Source organism: Polyodon spathula, chromosome 12 (assembly GCF_017654505.1).
Source record: "Polyodon spathula isolate WHYD16114869_AA chromosome 12, ASM1765450v1, whole genome shotgun sequence".
Taxonomy (NCBI): Eukaryota; Metazoa; Chordata; class Actinopteri; order Acipenseriformes; family Polyodontidae; genus Polyodon; species Polyodon spathula.
The window spans coordinates 10,353,436-10,379,185 of record NC_054545.1 but is presented as its reverse complement, the minus strand read 5'-3'; the positions used below and the strand labels follow the sequence as shown (position 1 = coordinate 10,379,185).

General features: G+C 34.6%; 1 protein-coding gene across 8 annotated transcripts in view; it reads right to left on the bottom strand.

Moving 5' to 3' along the window:
• The window catches only part of LOC121324220 (RNA-binding protein Nova-1-like), a 75,639-nt gene that overhangs the window by 13,251 nt on the left and 36,638 nt on the right, over positions 1-25,750 (bottom strand). For 2 of the 8 annotated variants that reach the window (XM_041265858.1, XM_041265863.1), the window contains exons 3-5: positions 13,591-13,787; positions 11,865-11,936; positions 2,509-3,507 (exon numbers count right to left, since the gene is read on the bottom strand). In XM_041265858.1, coding sequence (XP_041121792.1) covers positions 2,509-3,507; positions 11,865-11,936; positions 13,591-13,787 — 1,268 coding nt within the window. Of the gene's footprint in view, positions 1-466; positions 3,508-11,864; positions 11,937-13,590; positions 13,788-25,750 lie in introns of those variants that run through there. The other 6 variants (XM_041265860.1, XM_041265861.1, XM_041265862.1 and 3 more) reach the window with 6 other exon arrangements.

Here is a 25,750-nt window from a genome sequence, read left to right as displayed (position 1 = left end):
ATTTTGTAATCCCAAAGGTTACAGACTAGTCAATTATGTTCTACAGAACGCTTCAATTTCACTTAGAATTTGTCTTATTTTTTAAAAAAAAAAAAAAAAAAAAAAAAAATTGGTCTTATTTTAAAAATATTTCAGAGTACATATCCACTTCACTTAAACCAAAAAGAATTCAATACCTAATGTGCAATTTATTGAGTAATCTCTATAAATGATTTCAGCTTAAATAAAAGTCTAAAAATTTAAATGAAAGCTCCACTGTCAAACTACTTTTTTTTTTTAATCCAGACTACTCATGCTTTACCATCTCTGCCGATGAAACAGCCCCCATTAAATTGCCTTTGTTCACTGCTGACTAAGACAGCATGGTGAAAGAAACTTATAAAGATACTATTAACTGTTAATGTATTATAAATGAACTTAGACTTGTGACATGCAAGGAAAAAATGAGACGGGAGACAAGTCATGCTACATGATGAACTAAGCACATTTATAATGATAAAATGAGTAAATATAATAGCGGCAATGCTAACCACTGATTTCACGAGATACACTATTTGTCAAAAACTTGCACAGCTACAGAATATTTGACGATTAAAAGTCATTTCCAAGTAACACAGTTTACTACAGCTTTTCTCTTTCATTAAACAAGCAAATCATTCCCTTTTAATAAATTCTCTAAACAGTAAATTTAGAGATTGAGAAATCTAAATGAAATAACAATCCAATGCCAAAAAACGGGAAAATGAGTCTACTCTTACAGTTTGACAGAAATGAATTATTAATAGGGAAAAGGGGGAGGGGTCAGGAAATTGTTTCAAGTTGTCAATGTCCAAAAGCAAATAGCACAGTAAATTAATATGAAATGAAGAGTCCATATAGTTCAATGAACAAAAGGGAAAGTTCATGGAGGACAAAGGTCACAGTTCAGAAAGAGGCTGGACGAAAATTCAGGACGTGGAGCATCACACTCATTGTTCTTTGATTGGTTGCACAGAAAGGATCAGCTGGGATGCCATTTAGCTTGGCAGGATGGACGTTATCAATGGGTTGAAGTTGAGATGGAAGTAATTCTCTTTTAAAAATTCAATTGCTCAGCCTGATGATCCAGAGGTAGCCAGCATGTTATTTTTGTCCATTGAATTTAAGACTGCATGCACAGCATGAGGAGGTGCTTGGTTATGAATGCCCCTATGAGTGGCCTTGAGTGGGCAAACAGATGGTGGGTCAATGGCCTGGGCAGTTGGCACTCAGGAGAGGTACAGAAGAGGGTGACAGTTGTTGGGTGTTAGGACCAAAGGCTTACTCAGAAATTACCTGTCCAAAAGCTTGGGAAAGGTAGATCACACTACCTTTTGAGATTATCTCCCTTGTCTTAAAAGCATGCAGGAAAATACTGGCTGGCTGATGCTCCACATACATGCAAATTACTGAGTAGTATAAGCTGCACTGGCTGCTAACACCATGCTGCAAAGACACCATCATTGGAGCGCACAGCTAAAATCACAGATATCTTCACAGTAAAATCTACATTCACAATACTAATGTTTCTAGTGTTAAGAAATGATACACACTTAAGTATAAGCTCCTAAAATGCAACACACTGTATCAAGCAGTCGTTTAAAACTATTTTAGCTGTCATCCTTTTTGTTGGCACTTTCACTTTTTTTTTGTTTTTATTTATTTATATAAAATTTCCAATACACTGCATAAACAACAGTTATGTGTCTAGACAGTGAGGATGTTAGTGGAGTAATGACTGTTCTACTGGCCAGGCAATGGGTTCAGTAGTGATTTTAGTGTTTGTTTGGGTTTGTTTGTTGAACTTTCAAGACATGGTGAAGAATGGGCCATGGCCAGCATGCAGCATTATTTCCATTGTCTGGTTCAGAAAGAGAACAGGTGCTTTTGCTGATTTGTAAACTTACCAATACAATAATCCACAGTTTTAACCTTAAAATATTTTACAGTGCTTTTGCAACTATATTGCTTTTTAGTTAATTATTTTCTTTCATAAAATATGAATTCCTACTTCACTATGCCCTACGCAGAAGTAAGACTGTCATGACAGTGCTTTGGCCTCACTCCATTTCAGGTCACTGACCCAACCGGACCCGAACTAACAGTAGTTAATTTAGCGATATCACCTATTTTAACTAATACTGAAAACTATACGCATATCCCTGTCTACATTCAAATCGGTTCTTTTTTTGTTTGTTTGTTTTTTAAACTACAATAATGCTGGTAAAATGGCAGGCTAAGATCTTCTCACACTAGAAACAATTCTGACAAATATACACAAGCAAAGTATAGAACTAAAATATCAAGAAATTTCTTTCTATGAAACATCTGGTAAAACACATTATTTACATATACACATCTTCAACATAAATCGCATTCTTTTGCATATGATATGTTAACAGAAAAGAATACTTCTGCAAAATACAGTACATCCTTCTTGAAAATGATAAAAAGAGGGATTAAATAGAATAAGTTTAGGCATTAACCCACTTTTTGAGGGTTAGCAGCCCGAACCCCTTGCTCGTACGTGATCCGCTGTGTTATTAAATACTGTGCAGCCTGTGTAGCAGCTGGTGTTCCTGTGATCGTCACCTTCCGGTTTCTCGTGCCAGGTACAAATTCTCCCTTTTTTGAGATCTGTATCCTTGCACCAGTCAATTCCTGGTATTCCACCAACGTTTTTCCTCCTTTGCCGAGTATTGCACCGACTAGGTTTTCTGGCACGGCTATTTCAACTACATCTTTCGATCCGTCTGTAGTTTTCTCTGTTCCCAGGATGGCACTAGCTGCAAGTGGAGAAGCGGCACCAAAATATCCATTTGTTGCAGCAGTGGCAGCTGCCAAGCTACCTAACGCGAATGGGCCTGCCGCACCACCAGCAGTGCCGCCGCCGCCAGAGGCTTCACTTGCATAGGTGGCGATCAAGTTTGCTGCCGCTGCTGCAGCTGGGTTTGCACTTGCAGCAGCTGCAGCCAGCGCCCCAGTGGCTGCAGCTTGGCTTAGACCCAACCCTAATGTGTTGAGATTATATCCATAGCTGGCTAAAGTGTTGAGTGCAGAGGTGATGGCCACCAGATCGTTCCCGTTGAAGCCGGATAAAACTGCTGGGAATGCTGCAACTCCAGCAAGGTTAGCATGTCCTAGCAGCCCCGCAGCAGCTGCAGCAGTGGGTAACACTTCAGCAGTATTTGCGTAAGGAGAGCCTGTTGGGTTGGAGTTGGCCACTGGACCAGTGACATTGGCATAACTGATATTGAGACAGCTGCCACTTTGGGGATCTTCTTGTATCTTTTGGATGATGAGTTCCACAGCTTTGCAGTTCTGCTCTGGTTCACCACTCACTGTAACTACTCTCTCCTGCAGGTTTATCCCATCAGGTTTTTGAGAGAGCTGTACCCAAGCTCCTGATTGCTCCATTATAGCTTTCACTGTTGCACCACCCTTTCCAATAATCAAACCTGCTGTGCTGTTGGGGACTATTATCTTCACCTGCAAAAAGGGGGAACAAAAGAATAAAAAAATGAATTCCATTGAAACATACAGACGCTCTGCATGACTGAAAACAAAAAAATGCTCCAATATTAATTACATACATGTTTTATGTATCTAATAGACTATATTCTTGGTTGACCTTGGGAAGCTGTTCCCCCCCCCCCCCCCCCAATTTTAGGTTGCTTTTTTTTTATTTTATTAAAAAATGATACTTCTCTTCAAATATTTTATTGTTTAGTTTGCTTCGCAGAAGCACAATTCTAAATCCCTGAACTATAAATATGTTACGTGACAACTGCCGCTTTACCCTGTTTAATACTTCAAGGCTTATTTTGGTTGTATGTGTATTCAGTTTACTTATGGTATGCACAAAATTAAAAGCAGAGTTCACCAGGTGTCAAGATTTAAAATGAATATGCCATTTTTATTTTAATTACTTCACATCTGAAGAAAACCTATTTGGATCAGAAACTGTGTATATTAAAAAGCCTATGAAGGTACCAGCTTTTTATCAGCTTCTCTTAAACAGTAATCTGTGTGTATTACTAGACCATGACTGTACAATTTATTTTAGGGAAATAGCATTTGTTTTCATGTTTAACAAGAAAAACGTGTAACATAGTATGCATCTGATGCAAAAGCATAGGCTAACTGAACAGATTAACTGCAGGGCTATCAAAGAAACGGTGCATTAAAATGCATTAGATGTTCCTGTAGTCTTTGTAGATAGCAATGTTGCTTTGTAACATTTGAAAAAAGAAAAAAAAAAAACCAACAAAAAAGAACTGAACAAGAAAGCTTGAGTAGACAGGGAAACAAGATGTCATTTTAAACTATAATTTACGAATTTCTGTAGGTCTCATGAAATAGACCAATGAGAAAAGTGTAAATTTACCAGGCACCTATTTTATGAATGGATTTCAAAAAAATCGCTCTGTGTACTGTTCATAGCTAACTAATTACTCATTTTACCAAAGCAGTCTAAACAGCAAGGTAAGACACAGATAAATGTGCTATTAGAAGCCCATTGAGAATTTGAAACAAACTATCGATTTAAAATTAAAAACAGACATTAAAAATTATCAGCAAGATTCTATTTATGCATGTGTATAATCTATCAAGGGTATCCAACTGCCTGAAAAATGACTAATTCAAATATGCACTACATTTTCTAAAATAAAATAAAATAATGAAATACTTATCCAAAGCTTCACCTGAGGGAAATGATTTGCATGCTTCAATCTGATGAATTCTATATTTAAAACTGCCATTGGGCCCCCATTACATGATCAGAAAGCCTGTGATGATGACTTTAGGAGTTATGGAAATATATCTATTATATGGATTTCATTTACACTCTTTCAAATGTTACATTATTGTGCAAAGGATCTGTCCTGATCAATTTTAACTGTTGCTATACATTTTTGTAACTTACAAGGGCTAAGTAGCATGACAATTCTTTGCAATAACACCTCTTTTCTATAAGCAGGTCACATCTGCAGGGACTGCAGTTTAACACCAATACAGTGTTTACTCAACTAAAAACTCAAAGCACCCCAATAAGAACACATGCAAATTAACAACTGTGTTACTGTTATATCAGATTTAGAAAGTTTTAAACAAGACTGCATTCTATGAAGGTCTGAAACCCAATAACTATCATATTGCACTCTCAATTAAATTAGTACATATATTTTGTTTGTAAAAAATAATACAAAAAAAAAAAATCAGGTCGACAGAATTATTAACATGCAGGTACATGATCTGGAGAAATCGTGCATAGAACCTAATGAGAAAATCTTCGTAAAATCAGGTCATTTTAAAAGGGGAATGAAACAACAAGCATTCAATCCTCTCCGAATCACATTTTATGAAATTCATGATAATACTCAATACTGAATTGATTATGCTAAAATTAAATGGTTGAAATGATCAAATGTAGTGTTAAATTAAGGAAGTTTTACGAGGGAAGTTTCAAGTACACTACAATAAACAACATATAAAAAATGTAATCTATTTTTATCACTTGAATCTTATGTTGATGGGGAGCTAGTTCTCTAATCAGGTCACACCTGTGGTGGTGAATTGCCATTACAGATAAATCAGGAGATCTGAAATATCAAACTTTGTTGAAGTCAAGGTGATCGTTCTGAATGTTTGACAAAAGCATGCAATACAGGACAATAATTTGCATAAACATCAATTACCTCAAACAATATTGAGCTTTTCACACATGGAAGTATCAAATGAAAAACACATGCAGTGCTCCCTTGTTAAAAGGCAGTACTTTATACAGCAGGTCCAGTCATACGGTGGTATGGTAATGGATCCCATTTGCCCCATAATACCATTCCACTAGGCAGAACACAAATAACTAACTGTGGCTCCCAACTGCTGAGGTATAAGTTGTTTTTTTTTTGTTTGTTTGTTTGTTTTTTTTTTTTCTTTTTATTGTTTAAAAGATACATTTTTTAAATTAGTAATTAACTGCCAATGCAAAGCTGTATAAAGAAAAACAACCCTGAGTGCAGGGGGTGCTGTATTACCCTGCTGCAGCATGCAATATAACACAATGTGCACGCAATGAAGTGTTTATAGCCAGGAAATATTTCATTTTATTTTGATGCACTAATAGGGTGGGATAGTGCAGATTTAAGGTTCTGCATTTCTAGTTATTCATTTCTTTGGATCTTAATAATAATAATAATAATAATAATAATAATAATAATAATAATAATAATAATAATCTGCAGATTGGCACCACCAACTCAACAGAAGTTATTTATGTAACAATGATTATCTGTTATTAATGTACACATATCCAACTGTGTTACTCAATTGCTAGACTCGACAACAAGGAGTGGAATCAATAAAAATGCTAGTTACCTGATCAGCTTTAGGTAAGATTTATTTCTCTGTTACGGCACATTTGGAAAAAGGCAGTAGTGTGTTATATGGTCCACTTAACTCATTCACAAAGGAATGACATTAATCACAGTTCAATTTTGCAGTAACAGTAAAGTAACAGTAATCTAGTATCTGCTTCATAAAGCAGCAGCTTTGAAAGATTAGCTTACATGGAAGATTGCATATAAAATATCCACTGGTAGGGGGCACAATAAGTGTCCATCATAGCCGATAATTAAAGAAAAAAGAAAAAAAAAACATAACCAACCTTTTAATTTCTTCATTTGAGCAGTGGATGAGGCTTCAGAGCATGTCTAATTGTATAAGACTATATTAAACTGTCTATATTTTCTTTCTTCAATGTATTCATGCTAAACACAGTGATTTGCAAATGAAGATGATCCAGAACATTATTTTAACACCTTGTTAATTTTGTTTGCAACTTGCTAAACGGAAATAAGGCACAGACAAGAATCTAATTCAAACACATGGGAATTGATTCACAAAATCCCACAATCAAAAAATGTACAAGTACACGCTTATAGAACATATTAATTCTGTGCAATAGAGGAAACAAGGTTTCTAAAACTGTAGGCTGCCAAACTGACGATTCCAAACAAAACTGACCCATGCTGATGAACATGCCTGTAAATGTTAACGTTGAGCTCAAACTTCACTGTGTTACTTAATTAAAATATGACTTAGTCTTTTTTTTTTTTTTTTTTTTTTTTTTTTTTTTACTGAAATCTGGCCTATTATTGAAATAAAACACTGTTAATGCCTTTAATTTGAAATTACTGGAATAATATTTAGTTATGAACATGTAATCTGAAACGCAAAACAGTTTATAAGGTTGTGAAGAGCTTTGCTTAAAGAAAAAAATACATGATATTAAGAAACTATGTTCATATAGTTTTTTTGTTTTATAAAAATGTCTCAATCTTAAAATTCTAGGTGATGCAAAACTTGTGTTTGTTTATTTTGTATTGCATTTTTCATTAAGATGAAACAATAACAATCAAAATGGAAAACCTTTGGCCACAGCTGTAAATGTAACAGAGGACAAATTTAAAACACGCACTACAGCTTTATATCCTTACATAGAGAGTCTTTTTCTTTTATAAAATGGAAACATATAGGTTCTTACCATGACTCAGATTGGGGTGTAACCATTATTAAATCAAAGTATAAGATTGATGAGTTTATTTTGAAATATTATTTTATTTCGTATTGTGTGTTTTATATGAAAAAGTTAACTTATTGATGGTTATTTAAATAAAATAGGCAAAAAAGACATGGCCTGCCAGACACCAAGCCATTCTGGGCTTGACGTTTTCAGCGAAGGTTGTTCACTAATTTGCTCTGTATTTAATTTTTGTTTAATATTATTTAGCGAAGAGCATCTAAAACATTTGTACTTGAATTAGAGTAAAAATAAAAGACCTTGCAACAAGACCAACACACTTGTCTCCCTTGTGTGTGACTGAAGAGCATCTGGAGTTAGTTAAATAGGGGCATCAAAGTAAATTTAAACGTTACCAACATTTACTTGTGGATTTTACTTCACTTCTGCTAAAACATGTGAAATTCTATTTTAAATGCCTCGAAAGTAATTATTCTAAGTACAACTTAATTGTACTTCACTCTTGTGAGTCATATTTTGTATTAATAGTTTCTAGATCTTGACAGGCAACAATAATAAGTCCTAACACGATCAAAGAGTTTACTTGTTTGTTTTTTTTTTGTTGCTTCAGTGCACTTGAAATCACAAGATGATAGCTAACCTCATTTTCTCCCTCCGAGTAGATCTGGCAAGGACTGGATCTGATATGGTCTGGTACTAAGATGATGCGAAAGGAAGACACATGAATGGATGGGGTAACTATATAGGGTGTCAGATTAATTGACAGCAGTATAATTAAAATACATTCTAGTGTCTTGACAATCGTGTGGTTTCTTCAAAACATTAGTGTCCTGATTATAATTATGCAATGTGACATCACTAAAGCTACGAAACTCTGCAGGGCTGCAGTAGGGATTATCATTACAGTAGGCACTAGCATCACCTTGTCAAACAGGGTCTTCTCAGTGACCTAATGTTCCAAATATTAAAATATCACCAATACGACATTCTTTCCTTTACTATTATGTTTGCATTACTGGTGGACCGACCCCCCCCCCAAAAAAAAAAAAAAAAAAAAAAAAAAACAAACAAATCTCAGCTGCTTCTTTGGTAGTTAACTGAAATGACAGCTCGAATAACTACAATTAATTAATATGTAATATCTACACTAAGGGTTTATTTTGTACATTGTTACTATTAAAAAAACAAACCCAGGCTTGACATTTTCAACAATTTCTTAAAAATAAAACTTCTACATTCAACACCACATTTAAAAATCCTAGCATGTAATTATTTCACATGCACACCCTGTCCCGTTGTATTGCTCAAATGACTTCCAGGATACTAGTGTTGCATTTGTTTATTCATACACTGCAACAAAGCAAGACATCCACAAATCACATGTACAGCACCCATGAATCAATAAACCATCCCTAAATGTATGTATATCATACTTCCTTTTTCATAGCACAGCACATGCAATGTACCAAAAATGTTGGCCATTTTCAATACCTGTCATTAATTAAACTACCGATTGTGTTCACATTGTGAACGACACAAATCCTACAGTGTTCACTGAAAAACTTATTTAATGCAAGTCCTGTATTTAAAGTCAAACTCTAGATATCGCTTTGAAAACCAACTGCTAAATATTTTTAAAATAAAATAGTATCTTTGTGCAATTTTTAACTAATCAATATCTCAAATAAGTTTGGATTATTTTTTCCTTGTAGCAAGAATAGTGTTCTCTGGGTCTCAAGGTGTATAAAGAAGCCTTACTTGTGAACAGATCATCTCTCTCCTGAACACCAAAGACTCAACATGTTTCTATTCTGCAGTATCCTTCAAGTGATAATGAAAAGTAAAACTGATTTTATTTTTCTCCTTGTAAACAAAAGAAAAGCCTTTTCTCTGCTTCATGGAACAGGTTTATTATGCCTTCATTCCTCCCATCCCCTCCTCCAGATAAGGCTAATCTCTGTTCAAATACAATAGTGATGAACGGTGTGGTTCTGCAAATCTTCCTGTTACTTGCTTACAGAACCAATGACAGCTTTGATATTGCTGTGCAGGAATCTTTTCTCATTCAACAACCGCAGTGCAGATGCATGCCGATATACTAGAGCAGAATGTTAATCACTGTTGCACTCTGGAAACAATTGCCTTCTACTGTATGTCAGTTACTGCCACAAAAGAAAAGCCAAGTTCCAAATTGCCTTAACCATCAAATCCCTTACAAGTACATGTGCAATTCTAGAGATTCAGTCTCACCAATACAGTAAGTATGGGACATTATGATTATGTGTATTAACAATAAATTGTTTCACAAAGGAGAGCCAAAATGAATGAAAGGAAAAAAAGAAAAACCAAACACTTTAAAAAAGGCAAGATCAGGAATTTTCAGTCTGTGTTGGCCAACACAAAAAGACAGACAATTTAATTGACAAATTATATAGTACACCAGAAAAACTATTCTTTCAAATATTGGTGCGCATATATAATTTTCAAAATCATGTGGTACAATATGCCAGAATAGACATTTATCCTTTACATAATATTTACTATTTTAACAAAAACAAATTACTTACAGCAGAGTATATCAGCATTGGCATATGAAAATCCAGGTGGAAAAGGAAAAGATTTCTCTCTTCTGTTCATGTTCTCATTCTGAAAAAAATACCTAACTGCTACTTTAGAATAATGTATTCTTATTTTAACAGCCAAGCTGTCAAAATGTTTACTTCAAGTTGTATACCATTCAGATCTAAATCGTAACATACATCACAGAATGGGATTGGGCAATAAAGTAGTATTCATGATTTTTTTTCTTAAATTCATAACAGGGAAGCACAGATTCCTAGCAGATGCTACTTTTGTCACACAGTGATAAATTAAGTTAAGGGAATAATCGGCATTTTGACGCTTCCACTTTTGGTATTAAATAGTAATATTACAGTGTGGTACTTGGAAGCTACAGTGAGTCATGTAATGGAAGATTAACCACTTACTCAATTTCATGAAAACTATGGCTACCATAGTGATAAGATTCTTTCCAATGTTTTTTGTTTTATAAGGATGATGAAAGCATATAGTCATCTATCAAGTCGCTGCTGATGTTAAACAGTTTCACATGCATCTATGAAATAGTGAAATAAAGCATTAAATGGAGATCTTACCTAGTTCTTTCCTGCCAGAAGTCTGGTAACAGCTATATCTATAAGCTTGCTCATCCCGGACGGCAACACTGTATATAACACTATTTCAGAAGCAAAAAACCACTCCTTCCCCATTAAATGAAGAGTAGAGATAGTTTTGTTAACCCATTAGGATCGACACATTTCTACATCTGTAGATGTTGTACTGTATATAGCACTTTCTAGATTACAAACTTGTCTGTAATCTATTACAGTGTTCATTTATAGACTTAGGTTAATTTATTTTGCCTAGGCATTAGTCAAATTTTAGTTAAAAGAAGTAGGACTATATATTGTGAAAGCAGCAATACATTTAACCAATTTCATATGAAAGCATTGCAACAAAACAGCATGCAATAGCTGTCTGCAGCTGGATACTAACTAACTGCTGTCAGAAGCTGTTTCTATTTTATATAGCCACCAGCATTTACTTATAACTGAGGGTTAATCACGGACCTTAAACATCCAATCATCGGGGTTTCTACATAAAATTGATAAGGACAACAATTACTAGTTTCTTAATACACAACAGTATTGTTTATATTCCATTATATTTATATTAGAGCATTTGTGTTTTCAGATTTTATATAAAGCTAAAAGGGTTTACCAGTTCAAGCGCACATTTTGAAACACAAATCCCAATTGCACCCGAACGTCAGATGGCACCACATCATCACAACAGCGGCTGCAGTTTTGCTTTTGAAGCAGCAAGTCGGTTTCTACCTCAGTAGGGGGTGGCTACAGATTTAGGGGCAGCTGTCTGCATGAGGGTTATAACTAGCATTTAGACTTAGGATAATTAATTGTTTATCCAGCTGTTCTCGAAGGCGAACAAAAATAAAGTTTGGGGGAGGTGATCTGCTGTCATCTGGCTGGAAAATGTAATGGTGACGTCAGATGCTGGTGAACGAGGAACGCTAATACTTCACAGTTCTGCCAAAAGTAAACCTACCTTTTCAGCTTGAAATCTTCCAAACTGTTTATGCTGTTTTGCAAACTGTAAAAGGTGGCTAACATTTCCCCTTATGAAGGAAATTTAAAACCCTTCCTCTTCCTGTGTGTACCTGTTCTCCAGCTGGCAATTGGTCACCTGTGGAAGGCATGGTGTAGATGGTAGGATGATACCGTACCTGATTGGCTCTGGAGGTGGTCATGGGATCGGATGGAGAGGACTTGGTGGTAGTTGGGGAAGATGGCAATGTCTGGGAACAAAGCAGTTCAGGAGCAAAATCACCAACCTTTACAAGCTTTATACTAAACATTTAAAAAAAAAAAAAAAATGAATGTAGATGCAATGTCAAACGATTTTCTTTAAATCAACTGCGAAATTAAGTCATAGCAAAATGAAAGAAAAAATAGGAAAACACAAATTGATTGTTTTTCAAGACTAACAATGTTCTAGAATAATCCAATTAATAACTGCCATTACTTTTTTTTTCTTAAAGCAAAATATCATGAACACATTCATCAAAAGGTAAATCTTTACCCTGTCTCTTTCCATCACTGCATGGCGTTCAAGTAAATTTTTATGAATCACACCTTCCCAGGTATGACTGTGCAGTGTATGTTTGGTCTTTGCGGCTATAAGAAATTGTAATTGGCTTATTACATGTAAACAGAGATTAATCATTTGCTTCCAACCCTCTACACATGTATTCCGATATGAACACTGGCCACTGAATGTTACTGGCCATTTAAAGAAAATATTACTTACAAGCAGGGGTATTATGATTATTTGTATATGTCATTATACAAAATTATCCAGAAAGGTATGGAGACTTCTACTGTGCATACAGTAAAAAATGAATAAAAAAAAAAACACAACACATTGTTGTGTTTAAAGTAAATAGTTACATGCATATAATTGGCCCACAAAAGAATTTGGTAGGAAGCCAAGGGTTAATCTTAAATAACAATCAAATGTACTACTAAATTCATCTTGGTTTGGGTGCAGATGTTTAAAATGATGAATAAAACACTTGCATAAAACCATGTATGCTGAAATGAATGACTTTTCTGAATTACTTCCTTAACAAAAGTCCTTCAGCAGTACAAGTGAACAATGACAGTCATTACATATTAAAACCACATTGCAATAACATCATCAAAAAGTATCTTGGCAGTTTCTCTGCTTTTGCAATTTACCACTGACAATTTGAATAAAAATACATCATTTCGGTAAAAACAATTTTAACAGTGAGAAAACATAACAATATTTCTCCTAACAAATGAGGTAAAAATATCAAATCCATGACACTATTACTGTTGAAGTAAAAAAAAAAAAAAGAAAAAAGATTTTATATATATATAAAAACCAAATTGTACATCAAAAGAAGTTTAAACTGGTAAAACAGTTAATTGCATGTAATACCAACAGATAAAAGATCTAGAACAAGTTACAGACAGACATAATGATAAATACATCTAAAAGAAAATAAATCATGACAGATACCAGTTATCATGCCAATAACGCATTAACTAGTACCATTTTGCTCTTGGTTTAAAGAAACATACCAGCAAATTACAAACAGCTGCAAACATTTGACTAAATTAGTACCTGGTAATGTCTAATGCAATATATCTAATTTCAATATCTGGCAGCTTATCTTTAAATGCACGGGTCACAGAAAATTATGATTGCTAAGCATAGCCAACCCTAAACACTTGCAATGCCCTAGGCTCATTTAAAAATCACTTTCATAACCCATACTAGATTTATTCACACCAGACATAAAAACACCCATTTTCTGTAACCTTGGAAACCTATGTATCAATAACAGTGTATTCATTTATTTTGCATACTATGAAATGCCATTTCTGCACCTAGTTAGCAAACTGAGAGCTCATTTCTCTCACCTGTTTGATGCGATCTGGGTTAACGGTGGTCTGGGGCTGCAGGATGCTGACAGGCTCTGTCTTTGCTACATTCTGAGGCATTTCCCGAATCTTCTCGGCAATGAAGCCATGGACTGCATTTAATGCTTCAACTGTTCCCTGGATCAGACATACCCGTTCCGTGGTACCTGCAGAGCCCATAAAACTGACGTAAGTACCTTTAAGGAAAAGTAAGCAAGGATAGTAAGGCAAAAATCAAGACAATGATCATTGTTGTAACATTCAATGCTATCCAATTTTAAAAATAGTTCCCCCCTTAATAGTTGCATTAATGCATATTATTAAGCAGGATTAATTCAAAAGTCTTGTAATAAAATGTAATTATTCCTAATGTGCAAAAAATATAAATAAATCATCTGGTTAACCTTTAACAAAGAAAATACATATTCAATTGTTCAATGTTCAAATTACTGCATTATGTTTTGCATAAACAATGTTTTGGAACAACCTACTAACGTAACAATGAATTATTCATATGGTATTAAAGAACAGAGTTGTGAAAATTCTAGCAAATCAATTTCATCACTCTGTATGTGTATTAACTACTGTTGAGATGATTAGCTTGCTATGTGTTTCTAAACTGCATTAATTGTTCACACTAAATAATATCTTAAATTATTAAAGCATATTACAATATCATGAATCATCATTCATACTTTGATTACTTTTTAAAGTAAATGATCATGAAACAAGGGTAAAACAATACAGAAATAAATTAGCAGAGTTCACTGGTTGCAGAATTATAATTAGCTTTTCTTGATAAATTCCCTGTTTTTTTATTGTTCGAAATTGTTACTCTTTTTCACACACATTGTACCTTGCTTAATCTTTCTGAACGGGTGGATACACTTTATAAACAGCCTTGTATTGCTGTAGGACAAGTTTGTGAGAGCTTTGCTGATACGGTCATGTAAATTGTGTTTACGTGTTAAAATACCAAAAACGTATTAGTATAGTATGATGATTTTTGAAAAACATAAGAAAAGCATATCCAAAAGTACCACATTTCAAAAACATAATGTGTGAACTAATCACACAGTACCATATAGGGAGGTCATCATTTGACAACTGTGCCAACAAGCATTTTAAACCCCTAAGTAGCCCATTAAAAAGTAGTTCTTAAAACCCTATGTCACTATTCAAAATTTTTTGTAAATATTATATTTGAATTACCAACTCTCCTAATAAATCATACTTTTTATAAAGTTTGTTTTGTAGAAGTTTCTTACAGTACATTAGTGGCACAAAAATGATCTCCATTAATGACCAATACTACTCATACCAGTTTAAACTGGGGTCTGCTAATATACGTCACAAATCTTCCTGGATGACACTGTTCAAAAATAAATAAAATAAAAACAAAAAGGTATGTAGGTACTGTAGTCCAAGATTAGTGTGATCACAGTGTGAAACTAGTCCTTAAAAAAAAACAGCTTGCTGCTTTAAATCTTATTTTTCAGTTACAATAGATTGAAATTGAAATTCAGTAACAGTAACTGGAATCCAAACTACTGTGGTTTTGTTTTTATAAATCACGTTTAACTTTGTGTGGTTTCCCAGCTAAAATATTTAGTTTCATACATGTGCCTTGGGGAGTCCTTACAATGCAGTAACACTTGCCCGCTAAATGATGAGAAGTGATATGGATTGATCAGTACAGCTAATGCAAATGTTTTTCTCCAGGTCAGGAGATAACACACTTAAAACAACCAGAGATTGAGTTGCATTGTGCTGCAATCACAGCCTGTCTGATCTGGAAAGCAACAATGGAGTGAAGCTGGGTGCCAGCAAACTGTCATAAAGTTAACCTTGTAGGAGAGACAGCATATTCAAAATAACAACAAGCAAAACAAACAAAGACACAATTTAAAAATTAATGCAAGATCCTTTTTAAACATTTCCATTACAATGTTTAGTAAAATGCTATGCTGTTTAAGGTTGTTTTTTGTGTTTGTTTATGGCAGCATACTTATACTGTCAATAAAGATACAGTAGATAAGCCAATACATATTGAAAGTATGTAAAAACAGGCAGGCATTATGATACACTATTTCTTTTTTCTTTTGTAACAATCAAGCAACAGAAATGGCAGTTTAACAGCTTTGCTAACTCATTATTTACATACACTGTTCTGTACTAATGTCAAGAAGAAAAAAAAAAAATCTTTACAGTAATCTCCCAATCATTACTTTTTTTTTGTTGAGTTGCTGATTACATGTATTGTTGTTTTCAGTAAAAATGATTGTGGGAGGTTCTTACTCCTGATATCCAGCCTACAATAATCTAAAAACTAAACTTTTTTTTTTTTTTTTTAAAGATGTATTGCAACTGAAGTTGCTGTCTATGACAGGTTAAACAATTATTAGGAAAAGGCCAAACAGATGTCAATCTAAAAGCAAGTCCACATCATCTGAGTGGAAATTATTAAAAAAAAAAAACAAAAAAAAAACTAAGAGCAGGCTCAAACAGCATGCACATGTTTGCAGTACCACTCTCAAAGCTTTTTATTCAGACCCATTTGATTTCAATCTGGGATCTTACAATACTGTTTTTCTGAACTTGAAGAAATAAGAATGGCTTTGTACAAGAAAATAATTCCAAATGCTTAATATATTACCAGCAACTAGAATGGCAAGTAGAGTGAGCTTTTATGACAAGCCATCCCTGTCAGCTCTCTAGTTTACAGCGCTTTTAAGATCCATTAGTGTCTAAAGTAAACTGGTAGCTTGTTTTTCATTTTCATTTGTTTGACAGAAGAAACATCTCTTGCTTTTTGTATGTGCGCAGTAATTAAAGTGCACAGAATGCAAATGTATGCCTCCTTAAACTTTAACAGAGGCAAGAAAAAAATACATGTATCTGGAGCTTCTGCAGATTTCATCCTTAGCTTTTGCTCAGATTCTCAGAAACCTCAAAACCAGAATGCAAACTTATAATTAAAGAAAATAGATGATACTCACTGTCTTATCAAAGCTAGAAAAGTACATCAAAAATAATAAAAACAGCCTTAAATCTGGAGTATACCGGCTGTAATTCCAATCGGACTGCAAACCTTCAGTTTTGAAGAAAGCAACAGTACAGTATTTTAGAGGAATACCATTCATATACTAGAGATTCTGGGATCAATAAGCTACTAACAACCAACGATCAAGAAGTGCCGAACGGCCTCCTCTCGTTTGTAAACTTTCTTCCGTTCTTATGCTCATAAAAGAGTAAATGTCTACTGAAGTACTTAATGCTGTACTGCATACATAACTCATTTGACCTGACATTTCATAAACTAGAACATAAAACAGAAGATCAAACGCAAAGACAACATGCTTTACATATTGTGTATTAGGACTCCATTTAGTGAAAATGATGAGAAAGAACAGAAATCACTGCATACAAAAAAAGCAAATCCCAGAAGACTTGTGTAGAGTCAGGCCATCAACTACACAATGAACTGTTTGGTATGCCAAGAAAGCAGAAGAAACAGGCTATTTACTCTAAACCACATCCTAGCATGTACTATTATATACTCCAGTACGCAGTCCAATAATTTACCACGTGCAGATAGTTATCACTTAAATAATTACTTAACACTATCAACATTAGTATTTAATTTTATTCCTTTGTTTAAAGAGACAAGCCACCCCCATATACAGAGGTCAATCTCTGCAACTCATCTGGCAATGACTGCTAATATACTGTTTTGTGATAAGTTCCACATGACTCATGACAGATTTGGGGATTTTTATTTTAGTTAATTGCTTTTAAAAGTTTTTTTTTTTTTTTTTTTTATTTTATTTTCTCCTGATGTGTAAGAAAGCCAATATATTTAACTTATTTAAGTTAAATATATTGATAAATAAGCACATACTGGTTTACCTAAATATATCTAAAGAAACACTTAAAACTACATATAAACCATGAATTCAAAAGTGGATAAATCTACAGCTAACATCTTTACAGTTTTAATGTAAGCATGAAAAAAAAAAAAAACTAGGGGTTTTGTATACACGTGATAATCCCTCATTTATTGCTGAATCCTTCTGGAATATATGAAACACCAGTGGGGAAGTCACTCAGCTTAAGATATAATTTTAAAAGATATCTTATTATTATGGATATATTTGATAAAATGTGTATTTCTTATTATTTTTTGACACCGTGAAAGCATTGATCGCACACGTGCGTCTAAAAGAAAATAGATGTTCGCACCAATAACTTTTTTGCCTGCATATGCCCCTCTCCCCATCAATGTAAAACTGCCCTTTATCAAATGTAACAATTGTGATGATGTTACTGATTGTTATGCTAATTGTTCCATAACTGAAACAATTAATAAACTTGCCAGCCTTATCAGACTGTTTTTATAATATTTAAAGGACTATACTGTACTGTAGCTACAGTATGTAGATCTCATGTGCACAGGTAGCATTTGTCAAATATAAAACCATGAAAATGCTGTAACAGATCTAGCGGATTTTCATCTATTACATGATAACAAGGCTGCTATAATTTCAAATTCAATCTCGGTCAAAGTCAGTCAAGCAAGAACGGTTTTAAAAACCTAAAACAAGAATGGAATCTTGGCTATCACCTGTCATGTAAAATCCCACAGAATGCTGAAAGCAGGAATTCCTGGCTACAAAGAACACCAATAGGAACATTAACAGGCTGCTACTGAATTTGTTGCAGCACAAATTATGCTCACTGACATGTCTGTGGGACTTACTTCTAAAGGTAAAGTACTGGAAACAATCATTTTGTGGCTTATCTAACTCGTTGGTGAATTAGTCTAGGAATTAACAGCTCAAGCAATCTGGATGTTTATGTAGAGATACAGCATGTACCACCCACATTAAATCAGTTTAACCAAATATCCATTAATAATGGCTTCTGCTGCTACCAAATAATAAACATAGAACAACATGTGGCAAACTACAGATTTTGTCATGCAGCTTGAAGGAATAAAACAATCAAATCACACATAACAAACATGGCAAATTAGCCAGTCTTGGATCCAATTTTACCGATTTTAGTGGAGTAATGGTGCACCAGTCAACCATATCAAGGGCTCCGCATAACACTGGCCTGTATGGGAGGGTGGCAAGAAAGAAGCTGTTACTCAAAAGGTACCATCTGAAAGCACGTCTGGAGTTTGCCAGAAAGCATGAGAGCGACCCAGCTGTGATGTGGGGTTTGTGGTCAGATGAGACCAAGATAGAGCTTTTTGGCCAAAACGCAAAGCGCTACGTTTGGCGCAAACCTAACACTGCCAATGCCTCAAGACACACCATCCCTACAGTGAAGTATGGTGGTGGCAGCATCATGCTGTGGGGATGCTTCTCATCAGCAGGGACTGGGCATCGTGTTACAAGTGAAGGAAGAATGGATGGAGAAAAATACATGAAGAGAATCTGCTTCAGTCTGCTAAAAAATTGAAGCTTGGGAGTAAATTCACCTTTCAGCAGGACAATGATCCCAAGCACAAGGCCAAAGCAACATTGGAGTGGCTCAAGAACAAAAAGGTGAATGTCAGTGGCCCAGTCAAAGTCCTGATCTCAATCCCATTGAGAATCTGTGGCACTATTTGAAAATTGCGGTCCACAAGCGTCGTCCAACCAACCTGAACCTGAACTTGGAGCAAATCTGCCAAGAAGAATGGGCCAAAATCACTCTGACACTGTGTGCAAAGCTGGTACATACTTACCCCAAAAGACTTAAAGCTGTTATTGCAGCAAAAGGTGGCTCTACCAAATATTAATGTGTGGAGGTTGAATACTTATGCAAGAAAGATATTTCAGTTTTTTATTTTTCTTAAAAATATTTCCCAACATAAAACCAATACACCTTACAATAATTGATTTTGAGTTTCAGTGTTTTAAAATAAAATATCGAACAGAACGAAATTTCAACGTACCATTTGTAATTCAGTAATATGAAAGAATTGGTCAGGGGTCTGAATACTTTTGCAAGGCACTATATATATATATATATATATATATATATATATATATATATATATATTATATTCTTATAGATATATATATATATATCTATTTTTTTTTTTTTAAAGAAAATGCATGTAATTATTTCCAAATCCTTCCAGTATGTAAAAGTAAAACTTTATTTTAAATAGTATTACAGTATTGTACTAAATTAAATGCTCATACATTAGCTAGATGGTGAATATACAATGTGATGAATTAAGTTTGTTACAAATACTGCTGACCCCTGCTGTTGGATTACAATTTCATATTTCTTTAACTATGAAACTGATCTGAACAACACTTAAGATGCTAGCTTAGGGAGCACAAGGTAACAGGTTACCACCCAATCTCTCCTGATTGGGGAGGTCTCAAAAGGGATACTAAAAAGTGTACTGGAATGTAGCAACATCATGGTGTTGATGCTTAGGTTACAGATACTGCCAAAACTTTAAAGAACAGTTAGTTAAAAATATTACCTACTTTGCAAGGAGACTCAGGAGGGATAAAAATCAACAGGCTATGTTACATCTACACAGGAAATAGTGTAGCAAGAAGTATAACAAACAAAAAAAATATATATAGTCTTGTCTACCACACTTCTTATACACCTCTCTCCCTCCCTCTACAACAGGTATACAGTATAAACTCACTTAAATACAAGTTGCTGGGTCAAACAAGTAACTTCATCCTTTTTTTTTTTTTTTTTTTTTTTTTTTTAAATGTCATGCGAGCAAAAAATGCAGGTTGTATTACTGCACATGCTGACGTTTCAGTGAACTGAACTTTGGCTAGCTAACCGTGAGCCGATCCCTCAGACCTCAGCTGCATTCCATAACATCTTATTGACTTTATATAGGAAACTGCATATCATCCAGCAAAAACAACAAAGGAATAATCGGGACAGACTCAAGGTCAGGAAAGCCCTAGGATGTGCTATCATCTGAGAAACCACACTATACACCTTACATACAGCTCAGTATATTAGGAAAGGAAATAATCCAGAGAGATTCATTATACAAGATCATTTGATAAACTAAGCATGCATAAAGAGAGGCATTAATAGGCTGGTCAAATATGCAGGATGACAACTATATTCTCACCCTTTTTCCTTAAAACTGTTCTTGAGCAAATAGTAACATTCCAGAGATAATCGCCAGCTTGTGGTTTACAAAGACACAACCACTGCGACTCCCATTACAGGGTCAGATTGATGCTGACAAGCAGGTCATGGCCTCCATTCTCTGGAAAAATAAACCAAAAGGACGAATGTGTTACCATATTAAAAATGCCAGAGGGCTAAATTAACATCCAGGATGCAGTTTTGAATGTGTTCTTGTAATAATTTAAAATTTAGAAGTAAAACTAATAAACATCCAATACTTATGTAAAATTCAGATTCTGATACTCTTAATAACATGTGCTAAAGAATGTCCTTTTAAACATCCTCATATACCCCAAGAGTATAGTACACTCAACGACTTTTGCAAAAAAAAATTTGAAAAAGTCTTTAGCAAGCTTAGTCACAAAAGGACACTTGCTTCTGTAGATATATATGCAAAACTCTAAAGTGTAACATGTGTATATCTTCATCTGCAGCCACTGTATCCCAGGTGGTGTTCATAATTGCTCAAAATTAGCCAGCAGCAATTGGATCCTAAGACTCGACTGATTGATTGATTACTAGAAAAATTATTGAGGTGATGCAAAACACACATTTGTCAGCCAGAATATAACAATGTGTGTTTTGAAATGAATAGACCACACCCCCATACATACATACATACTCTAGTTTGACACTATTCTCTGTGGTGTAAAATGCTGAAGGCACTGATCAATAAAATACACTATCTAATAAGCAATTTGTCCTTGACATTACACAGAAAAACTGTGTCCATTATAGTATGTGAGCAATCCTTACTTCAGAGCAATTCACTGCTATTGCACAAATCACTTAATTTGGCAGTGAAATAAAAAGGCTTTTTAATATTTCAACTGCAAACATGTTTGTACGCAGATTAGACATTTAGGAATTTACTGCATGGAATTCTTATTAGTTTCCCCTTCCTTAAGAAAAATGCTTTGCCCAAATTCACTCACAAAAACAAAACAAAAAAACACACACACAACAGGTGTAATACGACCATAACAGATAACACATTATCTACAGAATAAAGCTGTAACATTTGCCTAACTGGCTTGGTCACTGTATCTCTTAATTAGGCTACTGCAGAATCCACAGGGACCTAGCATGTGTTGGTTAGAGTGATTTGCCTTGCATGCCAATAAAGTAATTTATCTGCCTGTCACTGCTAAGCCTCCACGTCAAACAACTTGCAAGCTTCTTAACTTTGCTCACACCGCCTCTTCCAGCCCAAAGGTTTTACACCATACACCGTATCAGACAGCAGATATGGGGTGGGACTTGCCCAGTAGCATGTAAACCACCCATGACTGGTCTCCCCATTCTGTATATCAATTAACTGATGGAGACCCCCCCCACCCACCAGCCAGTCTTAACCCATAAGCTTCACCCTTTTTGATAGTGTTAGCTAGAAGACATCCAATGTAAAATTGTAATGTGCAAGGCTTCCATAATATACTGCACTGTACCACAATGTGTATTAATCTATTAGAAAAAATAAATAAATAAAACAAAATGTAAAAAAGCACTTTAGCACTACAACTGCTGCGGTTATACTCATACCTAAAACCGCCGCGGCAGCCATTGTGACAGTTACATTTTAAACAACGTCAATATTAAAATGAAAGACAAACTATCGGATACAACTTAAAAGTTTTATTCAAGCACATCATATCAAAAATCTGCACAGCCGAAACGCTGTATTTAAATGAACCCAAACATAAAGGGTTTATTTGCTAACTTACCACATACAAAGCACTACTTCACAAATTAAAAACTAAAACACTTCAAAAGAAAGCAGTCTGTAAATTGGTGTAAACCGGTATATGTACATATAAAACTGTAAAAATGAAATTTTGCAATTTATAAATTAAAGTAACATATGTTTTCTCTTGCGTATGTCTCTCGGTGCAGCACTGAATCCAAGTTCAGCTGCAGAAAATAGAATATTCTAGGTGATATTAAAAATAAAAACATGTATTGTAAAATGGCGGTTCTAGGTGGGCGGGATTATGACTTCCTTATTTTCCTGATCCTGCCTTTCAAACACAGTCAGGGTATTTAATACATGTATTTAGGAAAAGTCATAAAATGGACAACCGCATAACTTTCACACACAGAGTAATTTAAATTTGAAAACTGAAAACAAAATGACTGCCGTGGCAGTTCTAGTGTTAATATTGAAAAGAGATTCTTCTTGTGCAGGGGGCCTTACAGGAAGCATTTATATAATGAAAGGAGGTTAAGTAAGGAGCACACATGTTTTTTGAAGATGTGTTCAAACTTCTCCATATTTAAAAAAGTCAAGTGATGAGGAAATTCAAGTGGACATTATGTCAAGAAGTTTTTCTATCAGGTTGAAGTGTTGCATTCATTACAGTATCTTATTTTTAAATCAAGCATGACCTTAAGAAAAAAAAAAAAATAAATCCACATGTGCACAAGTCAATTCTAAATCTGAATACAGATTATGATAAGCGTTGTCGCCCCTCCCCAGTTAAAATGCAAGACACCGTTTTAATAAACACAACAGTTTTTAAATACCAACTTCTAGAACATTTCCACACGACTAACAATCGTGATTGAATCCTCCAGCTTCTGAGTGGCGCTTTAAGAGAAATGTTGCCATGGAAACAGCCAACTCACATTCTACAATAAAACCATGAGAACATGTCAATGCCTTTGAACAGTGTAATGTGAAAAAACTGCTAGTCAATAACCACCACCCCCAACAAAAACAATTACATACACAGTACATAGAAGGAAAATTAGATTTTTCACACTACAACACTTTACATTCACGATGGACTGCCCTTATTTAAATCAACACATCTACCTAATGATCGCAAGACAGAGGGTTAATTGGAGTTGTTTACTTTAATAAAACATTTCCTAATAAGATTAGCTACACCACACCATAAATGTCAGAAAACCATCTTTAAAACAACAGAGCGGTTAAAAGTTGCCCTTGACACATTCTGACTTAAGGGTTTTGACCGATTATACCGTGTAACAATTTTTTAATTTTTAATTTTTTTTTATTCCTGGGTAGTAAGTGTTTTTCCTAATTGCTTATGCCTCAAAAGTATAGAAAATGGCTATTATTCCCCATAAACTTTGCTTTTGTGACCAGGACAGTGATATTTCAAAATATCACTATTTCCAATGGGAAAACGGGCAAATGTGTGTCTTTTCGTTCACATACAGTATTTACAGTATAATCGTAAATCTCGAAAAACTACTCACTTCTAAATCTTTTGTAGTCATTTTTGTATTACTTTAGTATAAATACATGTTAATTTGGATTCATATGTTGTTTTTTCTGACTATGTGAACGAAAAGACACAAATTTGCCCATTTTCTCACTGGAAATAGTGATAATTTGAAATATCACTGTCCTGGTCACAAAAGCAAAGTTTGTGGGGAATAATAGCCATTTTCTATACTTTTGAGGCATAAGCAATTAGGAAATAACACTTACTACACAGGAACAAAAATTGTGTTACATAGTGTTATCAAATATTTACTGGTCAAAACACACACTGCGGTTACCAAAACATGAAGCAGACCTTGTAGAACCAGTGAAGGAAATGAGGAAAGCACAATCACCCCAGCCTGTGATTAGTGATCCTTTCATATTTGCTTCCCAGTCAATGGGATCAATTTTTCCCCCCAGTCAAATAATGTAGAAATGCAATAAGCAGACATTTAATTATGAGAATTTGACAACAACTCAGCAGAGCTTGATAGAATTCCCCCATCTCCATTGTTTAGCCTTTTAAAATTAATAAATAAATACATAAATATAATATTACATAGAATATTAGTGGCATTTACAAAAAAATGCATACAAAAGGTGTCCTATTATAATGCTTCAAATTATGCATCAACAATTGATTTCTATGTTACTGGAGGGTTTAAAAAATAAAACAGCTGTCTGGTATTAAATGAGCCATTTTAAAGCAGGACACAGACAGCTAGTCAACTATCTTTGAAAAAATAATTCCTGATACTATAGAGAGAAAAAACGAAGACTTTCTAATGACATAAACCAGGAACACTAACATCTACAACGCATGAAGCAGAAGAACATGAGGTAATACTATTCCATAACCAGAAACAGGTTTCACATGGTCTCAGTATTTAATAGGCTGAAGTCATGACACCATATTTCTTGAAGAAAGTCTCAAGAACTCCCAATGCAGTAATCACTGGCAACTACACAGATGAATGATGTAACAAACCTAAATGTTGTTGGGTACGATTAGCCTTTTTATCTCTCTACAGTATATTGGACATTTGAGTAATTTGAAGGTTTGAGAAGTAAACAAAGTGCAGATTTTAAAGTCTTAAAATCGTATCATTTTAGGAAAAATATCTTGCACTCAAAATGTTATTCAGAGAAGGGAAAAAGAAAATCGGCGCACACTTGCACTAAATACTAAAATGGCTTTCAACAGCCTGCCATATCCGTCACATAGCTATAAGGTCATCATTAAGGCTTTCCAACTAAAAAATACTTTCCATGTGATGTCATTAAGTTAAAGCCATCCAGGGAATACAAAGAAACAAATGTTCTGTTTCTGATAAAATACTACTTGAACTCATTTAAAACTAAAACAATATTGCACAATACATCTCGTACTATTTGTATTTGGTATTTTGACAGACTTTTAAGGCCTGTGAAAAACCCAGCTGCTGCTGTTAGACAGCATAGATTTAAAGTGATAAAGCTTATAAACGATCGAAACAAAGCTAACTAGCTTTAACTGCACGACAGCTAATTATGTTATGCTTTGCAACATAATCACAAAGCATTATGTAGGTTTGATGAAGCTAAAACCCGCTTGTAAAACACTCCTTTTCAACTACAGTACATGTGCTTTTCATTACTGAATCCTTGTAAAATGTCCAGGGATTTGTTGGCTTCGAGAGCTTCCTGTTCTGTCCTCTTAGCTCAATATATGTTATCGCCCAAAACCTTTGTTTCTCCGAATCCCCA